The 14,644-nt window shown below is 40.1% G+C and overlaps 1 protein-coding gene across 1 annotated transcript; it reads left to right on the plus strand.

Annotated features, from left to right (window-relative positions):
* The first annotated feature begins 463 nt into the window (after nt 1-463).
* LOC140936839 (uncharacterized) lies at nt 464-14,637 on the plus strand. Its single transcript, XM_073386337.1, has 10 exons — nt 464-1,001; nt 5,416-5,585; nt 6,197-6,503; nt 7,373-7,444; nt 8,426-8,479; nt 8,966-9,271; nt 9,464-9,802; nt 10,380-10,543; nt 11,809-11,893; nt 12,807-14,637. Exons 1-10 carry the CDS (start codon nt 863-865, stop codon nt 13,004-13,006), a joined length of 1,836 nt encoding a protein of 611 aa, XP_073242438.1. The 5' UTR covers nt 464-862; the 3' UTR covers nt 13,007-14,637.
* Nucleotides 14,638-14,644: the final 7 nt, after the last annotated feature.

Here is a 14,644-nt window from a genome sequence, read left to right on the forward strand (position 1 = left end):
CGTCCAGCCAGTGCGCGAGTATCATTTCATCCGGGACACGTACATTACGTCATCTGCAAAGTTTAGCAGAAGAGCGAGCAAACAAATCCATTCGACACGCTGTGACTAGCTATATATACCATTTGATCGGCATGAAGATAGCTTATTGTGCTTATACTTTTTCGGATAGGTTTCAAGAACAAAGAAGAGGTTTCTTTGTTCGTTCGGTCCTTACAACATCAGGTGACTCGGACGACAATGACGTTCTCGTGTTACTTCCCTATGTGCCCTTAAATGGCTTTTTTGCGTCATGCAATGTTTGTTCAACAATCGTTGCTATGTGCAGCTCAATTTCAAATTACAGCGATTGACAAATCCAAAGCACCTCATTTCTCGTAAAATAGCGTTTGCTCGTCAGAATACGCGGAGAGACAGGTTTCTTTGCCGTTCGGTACAAAGCTAGCTCTGCAAAACATTAGAATCCATTGAAAAACTGAGTCTTTGCAGACCGGAAGTTTCACGGTTGATTGATCAATTTGCGGTTAATTTGAGCACAATGCACGGAATTTTCTTACAGATATAAAGACCACGTCTCGTGAAAACTTCCTGTGATCATCATTCGAATTGTTAGCAAGGACTCGTACTACACCGATCCTTTGGAAAACATTCAAGTGCGCCATTGTAACATTGTCTTCGCATCGGTGAATCGACTTCTGCAACGTAACTAAGCAATCTTCAAACTCACACGCCGATATCAAAGTGCTGCGGCTTTCGTGATAGCAGAGACTTTTTATTTCGGCCATCGAAAGCTCATTCTATATTCATTCTGATTTTGTTCGGTCACCAAACCCCCACGCCTTCGCTGTTGCACTTCAACTCAAGCATGAACAGTTTGGAAATGACCGACCCGTACGAGGAGCACATGCTTAATGTAAACGGGAAACCGATCACACTGGACGATATTTTGGAAGAGACAAGTCTGTACATCAACTCCAGCCTCTTTCCTGTGCCTGCGGATCCAGGTACGATACCATAACGTAGAATTAATTTGGTTTGATAAAAACAGCGACATATGACTGGCAACTTTATATTAAACATGGTCGTTTTCTCTGGGATCGCTGTCACACCAATGGCAGTGCCCGCCTTACTAATAAAATAATTCACACCTGTAACTTACTACCAGTGGGGACTGTGAGGAAAACGGTGAAATTCTTACAGAGATTTTGTTTCATCCTTTTTCTCTGAGCTCCTTTTATTGCTTAATTTTAAAATTTAAGTTCTTATAGTTCACTTCTGCCCTGTCTGATGAGAGGTTCCTTGCAGCTGCGATGTCAGATTTGAGATTACAGCCACTCTAATCTTTAATAATATTCCTGCAATAATTTATCTTCGGTACTCAACTTTAATATAAATCAGTGTTTTATCTTGGCATTCCATTTCCTTTCATTAGCGTTTTTATTATTATTATTATTCTAGTTAACTCCGTGTTAGGCTAAATCGATAGTCAATTACATAGCTTGTTTCACTAAATTTCCTCTTAGTCAGCTTTCGATTGCGTCTGAGTTGTGTTAGTGGTTCAGTAAATTTTACTTTCAATCTGTCATATGCATGGCTTGTTAATAATGTGTTCCGATTCCTTTCAATGCCTTCAAACAATTCGGATGACAGAAGATTATTCTGTTTATTTTGTTGACCGTGGCCTGTCAGTTTCGTTGTCCATTTCGCTGTAAGCTAAGCTCACTCTAAAGTCTATTTCGTTACGGTCGGACTTTTATTATAAAAAATTCATTCTACGCAATAAGTAAGATTGGCTGTCTGCAGTTTATACATGACTTATTACTGTAAATTAACTCACGCTTATTATCGAGTTGAAAAAATTCTTTGTTATGTTTATTGTCGTGAGGAAATCATGCAATTTAACACACGTTCGAACGCTCCACCGCCTTCATTATACCTATAAATAAATATTTCTCTCATGGTAGGCCGTAATCTAACTTCAATCCACAAAAAATCATTCAATATTGCAAATTTACCTGGAGATGAAATTCGACGTTAATTTCCGGCTCGGTTCTAACATGCACATTAAAACCTACAGCATCATTACTTTAACGGTGTCTGACATCATGACTTGGCAAAGGTTATAGCCCATCGATCATCACGCCGAGATATTCGATCTGTTACTATTCTTTTACTTGTGATAGCTTGTAAACTTACATTTTATTTTGCTTGTGAGAGAAATATTCTTTTGAGACTTTTTTCACCACTCGCGATTTGCAAAACGTATACAAAAAAAAAAAGCTTTTTGATGGCGGAAATGTATAAAGTCGCCAAAAATCAGCAACATCAGAGTTCTTAAAGAAATAAATATTGAAAAAAGACATCGCAGATAAAATTTCGTAGGACAAAAGGAAAATAATTTTTTCGCTTATTTGATTTTGCAAAAAGCGCAAGTCACATATCCTTTCTATTTCCTGTGAAACCGACCCCCTCCCCTCCCCCAAGGGAAAGGGCATTCTCGATATTGCCCGATACTCGGAATGTCACGAACGCAGAACTAGTTTTACAAGTTTACAGGTTAAAGACTACTTTTTTGCTGCGCGGTCGTGTTTTCTAGAGTGACTCACATCATCATTATACGGCGTTATCTGTTGGTGTTGTGCAATACCAGAAGTCGCAAATTTATGCTGAACACGTCTGCCCTTTAACAATGTGGTGTCCACATCGTCATTATCTTTGTTTTATAAAACTCCGCGACTTTTTCTGCACCGATGTAAGGTCAAAACTTTTGACTTCTTTGAAACTAAAAATTATGCGACGCTTTGGGGCCTAGTTAAGTTAAAAGAAGTTTCCGGATGAATACAGACGTTCATATATTCACGAGTATCATAACTGTTGTCCGTCTCTGTCCCTCAAATTGGATAGTTTGTGATGTCCTAGGATATATTTTAAGCTGTGCAATGAAAGTGGAAAAAAAAAGTAAAGAAATTAAGTCGTTGGCAAAATAGGGTTATTGGCTCATTGCGCAACTTACGATGTCTATCATTGCGCGAAGGGTTAACTTTCTTTCGTGCTGCCTGTAAAAACTCTTCATCATATCATGCCACTAATTTGGCTTGCGTTTCTTTAGAATATTTCAACGTATGGTACATGTGCGTCATAATAGATACAAATAGATTTTTACTTTATGTATATTGTTTGGCCAAGGCCAAATATCTGTAACATCAACAGTATTGTTCATTGTTCTCTTAACAGTGTTATATGACTTACATTATTTGCGCTATTTGCAATATTGTATAAACCCTTGTCTTTCCCAGACAGTGTTTTTTGTAGTTATTTAGTTCATACAAACTTATACTTCTCAGAAGTACACAGTTGTCTTAACACAGACGATTAATTCTACATACTAAATGACAAAGGAACCGTGAGTTGTTTTTAAAAGCATAACACAGTACGTGTACTGTATTAGAGTCAAGTAGTGAATCTTTTTTGACGAAACACATAGGTTGATGAAAATGAGTTCGCAGACGTCTTTTGCGATGTTTATTTAACTATTAGCAAAGTTTCGAAAGGTCTCATTTGCGCGAACTAACAAATGTAACGGGATTTTTTGTGGAGGCTAAACTCATCAGCAGCAATTTTTAAACGCCGTTTGAGGAACTTTTGTCATTTTTAAAGGTACTGGAAGAGGTGCCTTTGACTTTTTACAAATCAAGGACATTTGGGTTGAAAGCAACCTTTTCGTGCTTTTTGCCCGGAGTTGCAGAACTGACCAAATGATTCGAGCATTAATATTGGGAAATGAATGTAAAAAATTCTTATTACTCGTAAGCAACGCCCCAATGCATGCGATTTTTTTAAAATCTGTTTTTCACAAATCGGCAGCCAGGTGAATCGTGGCACAAGCGCCGGATGACGTCATAAATTCTAATGGAGACCTAGCATTTGGCAAGCAGATGACTCTTTCACTGAAAGATAATATTTTTCCATCAAACGTCAATAAATGCTATTTTGTACGTACGATCGAGATATATACTACAGGCCCATTATAATAAATAATTTGATTATACATTGTACTCATTTGTCTTCTCATTGGCTAAGAGCCTACGGTTGATTTTGGAAATCAGCACCTACTGATTTGTCGGTCAACTGCTGGTAGATAACTGACTTATCTTTGGGGTTTGGGCACGCAATGCATGATTTCCACGTACAACAGAGAGAATAGAGAATTTTTACATAACTTCACGTATACAGCAAACGTCAGATTCAAGTTGAGAATTTCTCAAAATAGAAAATGAGCGTATAAAAACAGGTCAAAACAATTCTTATGGATAAAAAGACTGCGTGAAACTACTAGTTTATGTGTAGAAGTAATGAAACGTAAACGACAAGTAAAGAGGAAACTTGGTCATGTGGTACAAATTCGCGTTTGCCGTTTGACGTAAACGTGGTGCTTAACCTTTCTATTAACAGTCACGTTTACGCTAGCCTGCGTAGCATGGCGGTTTGCCGGGAGCACGACTGAGCGGCGAACCCTCAAAAGCGCGCGTGAACGAAAAGCGAAGCAGCGACAAAAATGAAAACTTTTCAAGTTGCTCCCGCACCAATCTCCTCGCGGTTTCTCTGTCCTCGCCTGCCTTTATTATTCAGCGCGCCCAACCAAAACCGCCATCCTACGCAGGCTACGTTTACGCCAAACGGCAAACGTGAATTTGTGCCATGTTACCAACTTTTGCCCTTAGTTGTCTTTTACTGTTTAAGATACCGCTCTCTCAGTCTATACCGCGCTCCGACGTGTCTCGGTCTCTATTTTCCCTCAGAGATATTAAACTAGGGAAGCACGCGCGTGATTCGAGCATGCGACGGGGTAACAAAAGCACATTCCGCGGGTTTCGACTAGTTATTCATTTGATACTACGGTAACTGCCTCTCTCTAAGAAGGACACATGAAATCGGCATCAAGTGTCCACTTTAGAGTGATGTCCGTCTTACAGAGAGTCAACTGAAAGGGTTAAGAAAGGCAGGGTCCAACTCTAGGTGCCCGTCTTGTAAAATCAAACTAAGAGGGGTAAATAAAGAAAGGCAGGCATTGACTTTAGGTGTCCGTTTTAGTTGCCTGGGACCATGCTCGGCTGTGGAGAAAACAATAGCAAAAAAGGGGTGAAACCGCATAAAATCCTCCCCAGACTACCGCTCGGTTCGCTTCGCTCGCTAGTTTTTCGCTGTTGTCCCCAACTGCGGAGCCTGGACCGTGGCTACCGTTTTATCGAATTGACCGTTAAAAGAGCGTATTATACTGCCTTACTATTGCTGGGAAAGGAAAGTATTGAATGGCTGACACTTCGTGTCTTTCAGACTGTTAAGTTTGCGGGTTTTATGCCAGTAAAGGGTGTCAAATACTATCTTAAATGAAAGAGTCATCGTTTTTTTTTTCCACAGTATTTCCTTCTTTGGATCTCTGCTATACGGAGGATACAAAAGCAAATGTGACCGTTTTGGATTTGAAAGATGTCTACGATAAAGGGCAAAGTCGGCGGAAAGCAAACTCAGAACAGAGATTATTGAAGGCTGACGTTCGTCTTAAAGCAACGGCACAAAAACAAATTCAGGTATTTATCGTGAATAATGGAAAGCGTTAAACTCAATGAGAACCTTTATTTACAGTTTGTAGTAATTATAGCATAAAGGATAGTGGAGTCGAGAAAATCGCTAATATACCATGGTCAATAATCCCAGCTTGCGAGAAGCAAATCAATAGGCCATTTTAAGTGCGACCGAGCAATAAAACCTCGGGACTACTGAGGAGAAATCCAGCTAGCTGTCATGGCGGGACTTAAACTTGGGGCCACCGCGATCTGACATATATCAGTTAGGAGTTCGTATTGGGCGCACTAGAAATATGGAGCGCGAGATAGAAGTTGTGCGTGGGAGAGGAGGATAAGCGCGAGCACAGAGTGCGTGAGTCCTCAAGCGTTATCCTACTCGTGGGCATCGCTTTTTTTTTGGGCGGCGGAATAATATTAAACGTTGCAAACGCCAAATTGACATTTTGAAAACTTTGTATTCCTTGCGTTTTATATTTTGTCTCACTCAATTTGGTCTTGCAGTTCCTACCGTTTGAAATTCGCTGAGCTTTGCTTCAGAGCCCCTTTAACAAACGATTTCAATTGCATTTAATTTGGGAATACGTGCGCTTATCTTCTGTTTTGTTTTCATTCAGGGAGTGTCCGCTTACGTGGAGAGATGTCCAGAAGCAGCCAGGATTCTTCAGGATTTGAACGGTCGCGTCCCACTGGAAGTGGAGTACAGCAAAAAAGAACCTTTTTTCGTGAACTTTTCCGTTAACCTTGATTCAGTGTACATTACTCATAAGGGAATAAAAGTGTACGAACTTTCGCGCGTCAAGGGAGAAGAAAGAAACATTTTTCGGTTGATCGTTGTGTTGCATTTTCTGGATGGATCAACAAAGGAGTTTATAAGCAAGCATTTCCAAGTTCAAAGCAAAAAGCACCAAAAACAAATTCTAGGTTAGTACAAGTAAATAAATGGTTTTGTCTTTGAAATATGCTCGTTTACAGACCAAGATACTGGATACTGGGATGTGCGGAGAGTAAAAAAATGTTTTTTACGAGGCAGTTTTTACTAAAATATGCCTGATTTGTTACCATTTGTTTTACGTGTCAGATCCTTTGCCAAATCTTTCAGCTGGGCGAGTTCTTCTAACATGCGGTCAGTTCATATCCTGGGTCTTTTGTCACACATACCTCGTTCCCAGGGCTCTCTCCAACCGGTTTCTGGACGGGTAGGACAGAACCTTGGGAAAGACGTTGCTAGTTGAGTCGTTTTCGTGCCCTGCATGTATTAGATACAGTAAAACCCCGCGTATAAGAACCGGGGTTTTAAGAATCTGTTAGGCTAAAATTTTCATTTTAAGCCCCCTCCACATAAGAACCTATTAACCCATATTTTTTAAGTTAGGTTCTTATTAGTGGAGTTGCTGTAAGAGTGTATCAACTTTGAAATGGCATTTCAGAGAACTGACAATGAGTTTGTTTGTTATGTTTTGTTAAGGACATACCTGCAATGTACTGTGCCTTTAGGCATTATGATATAAACGATTTATATTGTATTATGAGATGATATTTATAATATACATAAATGAAATTCATATGAAAATATAAGAACCTATTTTAAGAACCTTGGTAGTCTAAATTTGCTTTAAGTACCATTTATATAAGAACCTGTTGAGGCTAAATTTAAAAATCCAGGTTCTTATACGCGAGTTTTACTGTAGTAAAAATGGTATTGATGAAAGCCTTTCGCCGGAATTTGTTTGTTTCTTTTTCTGGCGCTAATCTATAATAAGCAATGAAAACACATTCTTTCTCTTGCTTAGATGAAGATTCGTCAAGTGATAATGGCTATTATGGTACCCCTAGTCCAGAAAATAAGAGGAAAAGACCAAAACGTAAGTCAACGGAACTTCTCTTGTTTTATATTATCAGGGGGGAGATCCAGACCTTGGCTTGAGATAAGTCAGGGGGTGGGTAATGGGCCCTCTCAAAACGACAGCAAATCTCCCTCATCTATAACGTAGTTCTGAGAAATACCTTTGCCGCATTCCTCTCACTGCGCTTTTCAAAAACACGCGAACTCTAAAGTTCAAAAGCAGCCTTCATAAATGCGTTTTTTGCTGCCCTCAATCATAATTACCATCATGATCACAAGCAACGAACCTTGAAACAGAGAAACACACGAAACGGATCGAAATTCGCCAATCACAAATCACAAACCGTGACCTTTTGAGCCCGTTAAAGTAAAATTCTGTTTCCTAAGAGGTCCGCTGAAAATCGCAAAACGGCAGTTGGCTTTTTCAACTTTAGAATTCACGTGTTTTTGAAAAGCGCAGTAACAAAGGCGTCAACTCGAGGATTCGGTGGACATAATACAGTGATTTGTATGAAATTGCTTTTCGTGCCTCGACCTCATTTTTTATCTTGGCTCACTGGGGCGGAATGCGTGAAATGTCTACATGTATTCTTGACGAAATCATCTTTAACCCTTGAAGCCCCAAGATCAACATACAAATTCTCCAAACTGGTCTCTATAGATTTCCTCAAAGAATAATTTGAGAGACTTTGATAATAGATCAATAGGTGTTTTCTCTTTGGTGATCATTTATCAATTGTCATAACCTTATCTCTTGACTATTTATGGATATTGTTTGGAGAAAATTGATGTTGATCACTATTGGGACTTCAAGGGTTAAAATGTTTAAGCTAGGTGCCACTCAGTCCTCGTACCTTGCAATGACTCGGTAATTTACTTCGCATAATTGTTGAACATGTGACCATACCTTAAAGAGCATTAAGTTTGCCAATCGTTAGGCCAATGTGGTGAAAGGGTGGAAGATTATCCTTATCTAATACGGTTCCTTGTTTACTTCTAGTTGAAGAGGCCAGTCCACTTGGCAGTATAGGCAGTGATTTGAATAGCGACAGCAGTAAGTTCATTCATTGACATACATGGTAGTAAATTTATTCACTTACAATGTACGTTATACTGGAACTCGACACAAATGTTGAATTCTTTGCCAAATGATGTGTAAATGGATAAGCTAGCTTTAAGTTTTTTTCACCCTCTAGTAATTGGAAACCACACGATTAACGGCTCATTGATGTTTTTGGGACTTTAAGTCACACACCTTTATTAAAACATCCACTTGCAAGCAGCTCTAGAGACCGCGATCATGTTCTCTTTTTTTTCTCGCGCCGTCTCACGCCTTCTGTCACACCCGATGGAAGGATTAGCTTGTTAAAAGTGGTAGCAGCGTGGATTTCCTTTAGTTGACCACTCAGCGAGAAACAGTTGCCCCTGTCTAGATCCTAGCATGTGGGGTCCTTGTGAATAACTTTATTAACTTGAAACCATGACCTTAAAGCACGTTTATGTAGTAACGATTGTTAACAGTGACTTTGCTTTCCTTTAGGCGTTGTAGCCTCCGAAGTTGTCACGGACCGCCTTGAAGCTAAGTCGGCCGTCATAAATGAACTACAAGTTAACAAGCCAATCTTAACTCCCAGAGGGGACATCGCTTATCATTTTAAACTGGAGAAATCCAGCCATGACCTTCCTTTAGAAGAGGGCGACGTCGTTGGATTTTTTGGAGAACCGCATGGAAAGAGTCACATTGAGAAACTAACACATTTTAATGCGTCAAAGGCAAAAATGGCGGGTGTCATTAGCAGATCAGCCTACCTTGAAGCCAAAACGCCAGCTGAGGACGAAGAAAAAGGTAAAAAAACGGTACGTCGTAGAAAACTGTGTCTTGGGGCAAAACTAAGTTTCAATTTGTTTTAGCAGATGCATGCTTGCAGCAAAACCTAGCAGCTCACTCGAGCGTTCTCTCGCTGCTTGCCTCGATCGCTAGATATGGAGAGCGCGTCCTACATTGATTTAAAAAGTTTCTGTATCTTCTGATTTTCAGATCTCAGCGACCTTGTCTGTATAATTGGAATGGTGAACGTCAAGGTTCTTGGCTCGGTCGAAAACGGCGAGCGGTTGTATTCCTCTCTGGAGCACCCGGGAGTGGCTATACCCCAAAGCCGCCTTTGTGATGCTGTGTCTAAAGACGCCTTTCTCCTCGGCCAAACGCTTGAAGGATCGGACGCTAATACGAGCAACATTCATTTGGTTCAGTCTTTTGTTTCGGCCTTGTTAAGCATTACTAACGGACACTTGGCGGACGCTTTCGATGATGTTCGAAAACACGTGAAAGAGGATGTTAAAACTGAGGTCAAGGCAGTCAAAAAGAAGTGTTTGAGAGGTAACTTAGTGGCAACCGTTACTTTTTTAAAAACAGTTATAGAAAAAGCTCACCTCATTTGAACGTCAATGTATTAAGTACGAAAAAAATAATCGAGAACACTGGAGATGGGACCGCCCTCTCTACGTGGTCAAGTAAGTCTTGCTAAGGTTGAGCTGTTTTGCTGGCAAAGGCAGTGCTTTCATTTCCCAGTTATGTACCTCGGCTCTGACGTAATACTGTCATATAACTGGCTCTAGACACAGACAATAGTATTTAGATTTCCCTTTAGCTCGCAGCTTGATTGCCAATCGAATTAGATCAGTATGATCAAAGATCTCAAAAGTTCGAACTAACGATGCACACAAATGAATCATAGCATGCTAACAAGAACCGCAGGAAAGGGCTCCTCTGTAGCTTTCGCTTGAACGCCTGATCTGTTAACAGTTAACATATAGGCATGACCCTTTCGCTGTTTGATGGCATACACTCAGAATGATTGTATACAGCACTTGGCTAAACCAATAGGATCTTGCGTCTCTTTTTGGTTTAGACAAATGGGAGTCTTTCTAATATGACCTGTTCTTGACGTCTTTAGGTTTTCGTCGCTGGTTGCTTGCGGGCTTCATCCTAGCCGTTCTATTAGGAGTTTTGCTGTATCAGTTATTTGCACCTGGCACCGCCTTTCGTTATTACAGATGTCAACTAGGCAGTATTAAAAACAGTGAAATGTGGTTTACATTCACGACAGCTGATAAGCAGGTACTTTGCTTTTTTTCTTGCACCCCTTGGTTCTCTTTGTCGCTTTTTAGCACATACAGGTGCGTTAGGGAGAGATCCAGATGGTGGCCGGGATATTGGGTTCCTTCGCTCATTTTTTTGTTTGTTTGTATGGACTGAGCAGTACCGGATCCAGACCTTGTGGTCATCCAGACCCTTAGATAAGGGGGAGCCCGGTCTCCAAAAAAGCTTTTTTTCGGCCCTTCGGGCCTCAGTTTGGTTGAGGGGTTCCCCCCTGGATCCACCACTGCTGAGTTTAAGCTAAGGTACAAGAACACGTGAAGTAAGACCGAGGCTAATACCCATCCACCTTCACTGAGGTCCCGTTCATATGGAGATAAGTTGTCCCAGGAAAGAGCATCACTCTCCCAGCCGAGTCAACTGTGGCTAGCGTACATATGAGAAAAAAGTAGACCCCTTTGCCTGAGCCAAGAGGAGCCAAGGGGTGACATCAGCCCTTGCGCATGCTCTGTTTGTCTCTTAAAATGGTGACCAGGCTAGTCGAGTCACCCTTATAGCCGAGCCACCTTTTTGTTACGCATAAGGGTTCACAAAATTTTGCAAGGAAATGTTAAAAAAAGTTAGCTCGCCTGGGGTTACTCGGGTAGGCGAGGATCCTTCTATCCGGAACAACTTTTCTTCATATAAAAGGGGCCTGAACAACCCTGGTAAATAAAGAATTTAGAGCGATTTTCATGTGACCTTGAAAAATGGTTTCGGTAAGTGTTCGTTATTTGTTTTATTAGCCAATGGACGACAAGATCAAGACATGGCCTGTTCGTTTTCCCGCCATAGAAAACCCTAATATGGAAAAGGCATTGTTTGATTGGCTAATCTTGTTGCAGTATGACGTCAAAGCGAAGTATCGATTGATTTCTAGCAAGTTCTCGGGCATGAAGTTTGTCCCCCGAGCGTTCGCTTAACCAACCAACAGCCACACGCTTTTGTATCCGTTCGATAAACCAATCAAATCGCTCTATTTTCCGGTTCGTTTGTTTTTTCTGTTGTGTTTGCTCGTTTTTATTTCAAGGTTGTACGAAAATCACTCTAAAGAATTTATTACATGACCAAAAGAAAGTGTTTTCTTGCGAGAACAAGGCGGGTATTGCTGAGCGCGAAAATAGGCCCATCAAAATCCTAGACTCACCCCTGACACCTATTGCAGATATGGCCTGTTGTACTTTTTAGTACATAAATGTTTTATTTGTCGTAATTTCTAACCTAATTTTATTTGTTTCTTAAACCAGATTCCTCGAGTTCACGGTGTTGAATTTACTTTCGATAAATTGAAGAGCAAAATGGACTTGAAGTTTGGCAAAATAAATCAAACAGGTAGGGAAATGAATCTTGAATGGTGAACATCGGGGAGTCTTTGTTTACAATAGACCCGGCCTTCCAAGTTTTTGTTTTATTTTTGTTTGTTTGTTTTCAAGTTTTGATATAGAGCATTAAGCGCAAATCCATTGAGACTGCTGGAAAATGGGCCTTGAAATAAGGTGCCTTAAACTTCCTCTTACAAGCGCCCGCCCCCTCCCCCCCCCCCCCCCCCCCAGTTATAGGCCCATATAGGTTCCTTCTGTAGTTAACGAGGCACAGATTACGTACAACAAAAGAAACATTACAAACAAACAATAAAGCCCCCAGGAGAACTCTACTGTTTGCTTTCTTTGTTTCTTTTGTGATGACAGTACCTGCAGAAAAGGCCCCCCATCTACCTGTAAACACAATAAGCCCCCCTATAGCTTGTATTGAAATGAATTCGAATTTTTACGACGTTTGATCATCACTGCTGTGTCGCTTGTTTTGAAACGCTTTTTTCAGTCCGGTTATAAGTCCCCCAGGATACAAGCTTCCCTCCCCCCCCCCTTTATCAACCCTCCTAAAACCCCTACGAAGTTTTATAAGCTCAGGGCTTAAAAGCGGAAGTTTACAGTAACTTACCAAGTTTAAAGATGATACCTCCAACGAGAGCGAAGATATTGCTTTACAAAGTCTCGAAATTTTGCAGACGTTTGTATGGTAGTGGCAAGGCTCAAAGGCTCAACAAATCACTTTCACGTTTGGCATCTTAACTGACTTATAGCACTTACTTAGAGCGCCGGATTGTTTGAAAGTGAAGGCGGAATACGATGACTCGGACTCAAAGCGGTCATTTGCGCTGAGAAAGACGAAGATCACAAAGAAATAATCGTAACAACACCGCTGACTTGTTGATTTTTACCCAATTTTTCATTCTTCATTTCAGACGCCCGCTATTACCTTAATCTCGACCGATGCGCTTACGGCGGAATTCGACTTGTAGGATCGCCGTTGGATGGCAAAGAAATGGTCCGTGGAGCCGAAATAGTGGCAGTAAATCACAACTGTTCAACTGTTTATTATCACGCTGAATACTGGACACCTTATGTGAGCGGAAGGGACATTGTTTGCACGGCGCATCCCTGAGAAAAGAGTGAGAAAGAACTCTGTTTCTTTGCGTTTACGGGAAACACGCGATCTCTTTTATAAGAAGACTCCCCAAGACGACAATTCAACGTTGAACGTTGGAGAAGCCAGGTTATTTCCACGCGGTGACGTTTTTTAATGCACACGCAACGTTTTCAGTGTTTTTTTTTTCGCTGACATTAAGATACAGTGCACATCAAAGCGGAAACCAAGAATACATTTTATAAAACTCAGTGCATAGCTTTTTAGGTTTGGTTGTCGTGGTAAACGTTTGTTTAAGTAAGGTTCACGTCAAATGACTGGGTCAAGATTTCTTGTATATAGAGAATGATTCACGATGTGGTAAAGTTTGTATTGATGCGTTGGAATAACGACGCTGTATCTTGTCCAAAGAACTTTGTTTTACCACGATTTTTTCTTCAGCACTACCCGTTTAGTGAAGTGCGCGAAAAAAAGATTGTCCACCGTGATTAACACATGTAGTGATTCCCAATAAATTACCGGTTGGGCCCTGTTACAGTTAATGCTCATTTCTAAAGATGTTTGCTACAGCCCTTGACTCCCTTGCGTGAGTCAATTCTGTACGTATCATCTTCGACTGTTTTATAGGCACCACACAAATTAATTTTTTTGGATAATCGTATAATAATTGACAACTGCGCCTCATGCACATCCAGGTAAATAGTAGGTTGCTATAGTTCTCCCGGAATACATAATTATTTTACCATTTGTAGACTATGAGGAGAAATTTATGTGACTTTGGAACGTAAGGAAATGAGATGGTTATTAATATTTATAGTGATGTTACAATGTACCATTTTAGAAGATTAGGAATTTTTCGTACTCATTCAATACGAAACTTATAATACCCAATCGATGATTATATTTCAAAGGGGGTTTATATACTAAAAGTTCATGCCATTATAGACATTCGAGGAGATCTGCTCCAAAAAGTACTTACTGATGACTGTTTTCACAGACCCTTTTTGTTGTGTAGCCCTGATACCTGATATGTCACTTTTGCGCATGCTCAGAGAACGCCTCGAAGGCTGGTCCTTCGTTTTAAATTAAATTTTGTTGTATTAGTTATGGAATTTGTAATTGCTTTTTTGTTTAATATCGAAGTGTACAAAAACTTTAAGATTATTTAACTGAATACATTATTGCAGTGTAGACTTAAAGCCGCGCGCTTTTTGAATGGCTTATACACGCGCAGGGACGATAGAACAAAGGAAAAGGGGACATTTTCATGCGGTTATTACTATAAATTATGGGAAGAAAGCGAGCTGGGAGTATTTTTTTTCGTTTCATTTTATTGAGAAGCTGTTTGTAATCTATTAAAAAATGTCGCTAGTGATTGTAATGAATTAGAAAAAAGGTAAAATTATGTAAAATTTATTATGTAAAAATTTGGTAACTGAATTCTCAGTTTAGTTTAAAAAGTATACAATAGATAAAGAAACCGACACCAAGTATAAACTGTTATTAAACAGTACTTTGACAATTGCCGTGAAAACACTCAACAAATGTTCATCATACTCGACTGTGGTTCGTGATTTTGAATACATTTTGTGATAGCTTTGTAATTGATATTGACGAATGTACCAAAATAAATTGATTTATATAAATTGGTGGTGC

The sequence above is a fragment of the Porites lutea genome, chromosome 5 (genome assembly GCF_958299795.1).
Source record: "Porites lutea chromosome 5, jaPorLute2.1, whole genome shotgun sequence".
NCBI lineage: Eukaryota > Metazoa > Cnidaria > Anthozoa > Scleractinia > Poritidae > Porites > Porites lutea.